This window comes from Bactrocera latifrons, unplaced genomic scaffold, assembly GCF_001853355.1.
Source record: "Bactrocera latifrons isolate USDA-ARS-PBARC rearing strain unplaced genomic scaffold, ASM185335v1 scaffold_159, whole genome shotgun sequence".
Lineage (NCBI taxonomy): Eukaryota > Metazoa > Arthropoda > Insecta > Diptera > Tephritidae > Bactrocera > Bactrocera latifrons.
Window position 1 is genome coordinate 718,830 of NW_017535063.1, and position 7,076 is coordinate 725,905.

At 33.3% G+C, this 7,076-nt stretch overlaps 1 protein-coding gene across 4 annotated transcripts in view; it reads left to right on the plus strand.

Moving 5' to 3' along the window:
* LOC108966323 (ATP-citrate synthase) overlaps window positions 1-7,076 on the plus strand; it is a 14,721-nt gene that overhangs the window by 3,683 nt on the left and 3,962 nt on the right. For 3 of the 4 annotated variants that reach the window (XM_018929166.1, XM_018929168.1, XM_018929169.1), the window contains exons 2-5: window positions 2,384-2,601; window positions 4,954-5,139; window positions 5,202-5,654; window positions 5,719-6,307. In XM_018929166.1, coding sequence (XP_018784711.1) covers window positions 2,440-2,601; window positions 4,954-5,139; window positions 5,202-5,654; window positions 5,719-6,307 — 1,390 coding nt within the window. In that variant the 5' untranslated portion in view covers window positions 2,384-2,439. Of the gene's footprint in view, window positions 1-1,645; window positions 1,825-2,383; window positions 2,602-4,953; window positions 5,140-5,201; window positions 5,655-5,718; window positions 6,308-7,076 lie in introns of those variants that run through there. The other variant, XM_018929167.1, reaches the window with a different exon arrangement.

Below are 7,076 nucleotides of genomic sequence, written 5' to 3' on the forward strand. Positions count from 1 at the left end.
AACCATTCACGTAATTTTTAAGAATAAATTGGGTTTTTTTTTCAGATGATTTCCAAACATGAGAAATCGTCTCCGGCAGTGAAGAAACACATCTCATTCACCCAGCCATTTCTCCGACAAATGTCATCAAAAAATACCAAAAATATTTGTTTATACACTCCACGATATATTTCACGATATGTGAAAAAAGTTCTATTGCAGAATAAAAATGTCTATGAAAAAAATGTAAAAAAACAGGCCAGATTACCCTACTGACCCCTTAAAGAAACTATTTACRGTATATGTCGGAATCGCCGATATCGGCCTACTATATAGCTGACACACAAACAACGATCATAATGAAGTTCTTGTGCGGAACCTTTTTATGTTTCACRAGATATCTTCACGAAATTAGTCAAATATTATTGTACCAGCCAACGCCGGTGATTCTAGTGATCAAACAAATATTTCAGATCGAAGCACTATAACTTGTATGCAAACTTTTTTATATTTGAAGGGTGTCATAGCTTTGGTGCAGCTGGACTTAACATTTTTCTTGTTATACATTCTATTCTTACTGCGCTACTTATATACATATTTATGTACATAAATTTTTTGCAAATATGCATAGGGAAATAAAAATAGACTTAGATTCAGAGATTGTTCAACCAGGTGTCAAGCCCCTTAACATTGTGTAGTGCATGTTAACCTTCTTCAGCTTTCACAAGTGGCTTGCGAATACATTTTATATCAAACAAAGCATTATGATGACCTTCAAATATTATCTAGCKTAGTAGTAGAGTAAAAAAGAAAATTTATTGTGAAGAAACTAAAATGTAAAACCAATTTTTATTCCTTCGGAATAAGCTTAAAACCCGTAATACGTTTAGAATAATAGGTCATTATTGAAAAGTATCACTCACCCTTAACATTTCTATAAAAGTAATAAACTTCGTAAATTTCTAAGAAAATACTTGACAGATAAACTGGAAGTACTTTCATTGTCATATAAGATTGTTGTCTGTATAGAGCCTGTTGAGAAGTTCATGAGGGCAAATCGATCACACTTTTGCTAAGCGCCTGCTAATAAACTAAAAAATATTTAAGTTTGGCACCACGCCATCACTTGTGACTTGAACATAACTTCATACTCATATACGCCGGCTCAGATATTTCGCTATTTAAGAGCGAGCCAGCATCTTTGACAAAAAATATCACGCCATATGCATGTACACGTTTTGAGAAATCATATTGTTAATAACATGCGAGAGTCCATGTACATACATACTTGTATGTATATTTGTGAATAATTTAAAACACAATTTTATGAGCCAATTAACAACAAAATGGCAAGCGTCTATGGCATTATTATGTGTACATATGTATATACATGTGTAATAAACTGTCGATATATTTTGCTATTCGATGCGATCTAATCAAATTGGAATAAAATCTGTGAACGTATATATTCGCCTACATACATATAGTCAGTATATGTATATGCTTACAAACAAACACATATGTATGCAGACTTAGTATCAATGCACAATGCGATCAGAATGATCAGCGGCGATTATTACGACGGCGTGCGGACAGCTATTTCGTGGACATTCGCTCTTAAAACCGTAGTAACAGCAGCAACAGTTGTCTTCATTGTACCTGTTACTTTCAGTTGATTTTAGTTCTCGCCTGACGCGCTCGTGAAACGGTTGATTGGTGACTTTAGCAAAATACACACATATTTGTGATTCTATTGTGCCATAGTGAGCTAGTTGTCATTGCTATAAAACGGCACCGGCTTCATTCTTCAATATTAATATAAAAAAACACTAAATTATAAGCAAAGTATGTGGCGCGATGTTAATGACGCTTTTGTTCTTGACCATTTAATATTTTAAATAAACTGGTATATTTTTCAATGATCGCAGTACACGTGAATGTGTAGTATACGCAAGGATATTTTTAAACAGAGATATTTATTTAGTTAAATAACTACGAGTTTTTCATATAGTTTCTGTTTAAAAATGATTATTATTGTTAAAACAAAAATTATTTAAAAATACTTTAAATCTTATAACGTAATTTTTTATAAATAATAATCTTAAAAAAACAGTAACTTTTTTCAATAATTAACTTCTAAAATCAATAATTTATGAAATTCCCAAATAATAAGGAATATACATACATATATTATGAATTAAGAAATTTAAAGAAAATGTTGATATGTGTTTCAAAGTAAACATAACACATGCATATATTATAATCGAAATATAACACTGACCTATCTCATTCCGTTTGTAAAAACTGCCATAAATGCGATTATCTACAAATTTTCGATGCTTCCACTCCAACATATGTTTATAAATAACAAATAATACCTTTAATTAAATTTTTTTTATTTTAGCCAACGAAAGTATTGTATATTAAAAAGAAAACTTTCTTGATAACAAAGTCGCAAACATGTCAGCCAAAGCCATTTCCGAAGCCACTGGCAAAGATATATTGAATCGTTTTTTGAACGTGAATGGTGCATCTGGTGCAGCACAATGTCGTTTCGCAACAGTCAACACAGAAACGGATTGGTCACAGTTGACCGTAAAAAATCCTTGGCTTTTGGATACTGTAAGTACTCTTAAATTAGTTTTTATTTATTATTTATTGCTAAATTAATCACACTGCTTCTTTTTCATAGCACTTTCATCGAACTACATACATATACTYAAAAAAATGAGCGAAAATGTGATAAGCATATTCACTAAACGTCACATACTTATACATACCACTTGTTTTTTATTAGACACATATTCGTCTTTGAACTTGAACTCTAGTGTCTAAAATGTTAATGTGTCATCTATTCGCAATCGGTATTAACCAATTCAAACTTAAAATACTCATAGAGACCTGTTTCGRTATATGTATGTGAGAACATGTTCTCGCATCACATGGTTGCGTGGAAAAATATTGTGCTACCGCTATACTGATAAGATAATTGATAGTAAGAGAGAATTAGATTTTTATTGAAACCTATTGCTGCACTGATTAAGAGTTTTTTAATTGGCTGATCTGTTAATAATGGCTACTACGTGTGCATAGAGCAGTAATGTATACGATTTTTTTTTTAATTAATGGTCCTTTCATTATCTGCTGACAGTATAACTGTTAATATTTCTGGAGGTGACATATGTGCGTACACACTTGACTGTTGAGCATTTACGCGCGAAGCGAAAACGATTATGTTATTATAAGCAAACTGATATCGTATGTTCACCTCTTAGTCATAGATTTTAAATTTTAAATAATTTTTAGAAATCGCGCGATGATTTTGCACTAATCAACACTATTAAAACTCAATGAACTCAACACTATTAAAACTTTATACAACATTTCCGTTCATTAAAATTAACAAAGTAGTGTGATAATGAATTTAGAGTGGCCTATTTTAGTTTTCCTACTTTTTTCATAATATATTTTTAGATACATAAGTGCTGGCGATAAGGCGACAAGTTAACGCTGTGGAGCGATTCGTTGACAGTGCTCCCACTAATTACTCAATATAGTGTGTGCCTGTTATTTGTGTACACAAATTAATAGAATAAACTGTTAAATGTTCATATTTGCATGTAGATATTTACATACATATATAGTATGTAAGCATACGTCACTCATCATGCAATGTAAAGGTTTCCGTTTTTGTTTATATTTACTTTAACGTGACGTAATGACTTCAAAGTTCTCTTTCTCTGTATTAATTTAATATTTTCAYGTTTCTATGCTTAACAATAACTGAGTAGGGATAAGATTGCTAGCGTTAGTACATACATATGTATGTACATATTGCATATGTGTTATGAATTATACGTTTTTATTATTTTTTATTTTAGTTTGTGTGCGTCGAGGTGGCCTGATGTTGTTTACTTGTGACGTCAGGTGAATAGCACAAGCAAAGAATCGATTGTATTCACAATTGAGTGCGCGAAACCGGCTTTCCGCTAAATGATGAAAAGTATTTACAGTTATCCTTATTTTTTGGTTTAGTTTTGGGAAATAGTTTGTCAAATCGCCATTTTATTATTTAAAAAAAAATGATTTTAATTGGTGACTTTAAAAGTTTTAAAAATCTATACAGAACGGTGGTGACTGTTATGTTGTTGTTGTTGTAGCGGAATATTCCATCCCATGCCGTTTGGGGAAAAGCGTAAAATTAACTGTCATCGAGTCACCTAACTATTCCTATGGGGCCGTACAAAAGGAAGAGCCGTGTTAGGATTTGCTTTGTTTGATAGGGTATGCGCTGGATAGGAGGGTCCCTCAAGAACTCAACGCATGCAAGACATATATATTCTGGACAGGAAGGAGGTTGTTTTGCAGACTCTAATGCCTTGGAAATGTATCCGTTTGGCCAGTTTTTTTTACATCGTCCTTCATTTTTTAGATAATTCCAAACCACTTCTGCAATAAATTTTCTTTATTATAAARTATATGTTATTTTTTATAAAAAAAAATAGCATGTATAATTTCACAGCAATTTGATCTGCTTGTAAAATCAAATATGATATTTATGATGGAATATTTTTTCACTTCCTTATGAATACATGTCACATTTGCATTTCAGCAAGTAATTCCTCCATCTGCGCTTCTCATTTGAAATGTTTAAACAAGTTCAAAGGCCATACGAGTAAATATTTGAATTACTTTACAGTAAGTAACCTTTGCTTCCCATTGGACGTACGCTCTTACATACTATACAACACGACACTTTTGTACATACACACATGGATACATGTGCATTCAATACTTCACATTCACAAACGACAATACTTTCATTCACTTTCTCTTATGTACATGTGTATTTCTCTACTATGTTGCCTTGTTTTGTTAGGGCACGTGTAGTATGCTCATGCTCACTTGTAGTACATATTTGCATATGTATATACCATATATATTGAATTTATATATGTATATTTTTTATTGCAGCCACTAGTTGTGAAACCGGATCAATTGATTAAGCGCCGTGGCAAATTAGGTTTAATCGGTGTTAAGAAAAATTACGAGCAAGTCAAAGAATGGATTGGAGAACGTATTAATAAGAATCAGAAAATTGGTAATGCTGTGGGCAAACTACGTAACTTCATAATTGAACCTTTTCTGCCGCACGATGAGGTGAGAAAAAGCACAAAGTTAAAATACTTATAAAATATTAAATTTTAATTTCTTTACTGCAGTCCGAAGAGATGTATGTCTGCATTTATTCGCACCGCAGCGCTGACACTATTCTCTTCTACCATCAAGGTGGTGTTGATATCGGTGATGTTGACGCGAAAGCCCTAAAATTGGATGTGTTGGTTAATAAAGAAACGTCCGTTGAGGAAATCACCACAAAATTGTTGGTTCATGTCGCTGATGTGGCCACAAAGAAACGTATCGCTACTTTTATATACGCGCTGTACAAAGCTTATGTTGATCTTTACTTTACCTATTTGGAAATCAATCCTTTGGTCGTGACTAAAACCAGTATGTACATTTTGGATTTGGCTGCCAAATTAGACTCAACGGCCGATTTCATATGCCGCCCAAAATGGGGAGATGTTGATTATCCACCACCATTCGGACGTGATGCTTATCCCGAAGAGGCATACATATCCGATTTGGATGCAAAGAGTGGCGCTTCATTAAAGGCAAGCATTTTTGTATAACATACAAACAAGATTATTGTGTTTACATTAATTCTTATTTAAACAGCTGACAATATTGAATCGTAATGGTCGTATTTGGACTATGGTAGCAGGTGGTGGGGCCAGTGTTATTTACTCAGATACAATCTGTGATTTGGGTGGCGCTTCTGAGTTGGCCAACTATGGTGAATACAGTGGTGCACCTTCTGAGCAACAAACATACGAATATGCCAAGACGATTTTGACACTTATGACATCATCACCCAAACATCCTGAAGGCAAAGTGCTGATCACTGGCGGTGGTATTGCCAATTTTACAAATGTTGCTGCAACCTTCCGTGGTATAATAACGGCCCTGCGAGAATTCCAACCCAAGCTGGTAGAACACAATGTGTCGATTTTCGTGCGTCGTGCCGGCCCCAATTACCAAGAAGGCTTGCGCAAGATGCGCGAATTCGGCTCCACACTTGGCATTCCATTGCATGTGTTTGGTCCAGAGACACATATGACGGCGATTTGTGGTATGGCGTTGGGTAAACGACCCATTCCACAAACCACCGCAGCGGAATTCTCCACGGCCAATTTTCTACTACCCGGCGGTCAGCAAGCACAATCGGAGTTGAAGACGTCAGAGACTGTAGTGAGCAATAATGGCGGTAAGTTAACTTTTCATTTTTAAACATCTTCAATGAACAAAAATCTTTCAAAATGCGAACTATAAATATTGATGAGTAATTTATGAAGTAAATTCATTACTCGAGTGTGAATAAGTGCGTTTGGAAGATTTAGCATGGTTCAAAATACCATATTGATGTTTTCTGTTCACTTTGTTTCATAAAAATCTTATTTTTGGCATGAAAGTATATTTCTAATCATTTAAATTATAAAAATTAATTTTTTTGTTGTTGTCATTTTTCATGGAAATGAATTTATACCATTGAGACATTTGATTTATTATTAAATTTGTTAACACACAAAAAAAAAAAAAATAACCGGTGGGCTGAGAAGTTCGTAGACTAACATAGAAAAAATTTTTTTTTGATAAAATTTGATTTGATTATTTAATATATTTACCTTTTAGGGCGAGTCAAAGATTCGAATTCGAATTTTTTCCGCCAAAAGTTAATGTTTTTAGTAACGCATCTCTTCTTATCATTTTTTTGTAAACTAACCCAAATTGCTCCACTAAAAATGTTAAATTTCATAAAATAATATTGCGACAGCTGTCAAATTTGAACGCGTATCCCTTGAAGGTTAGGGCTGACTAAAAATCATATGGATTTAATACCAGTACTGTCAACTATGTATCAGCCAACGAAAATTTCAGCCGACCTGTTATTTTTATCTAAAAACACATATATTTAAGTGTAATTTACCGTAAAGCGGATCAAAGTTGAATTTTATTTTTTATTATTTATTTTTATT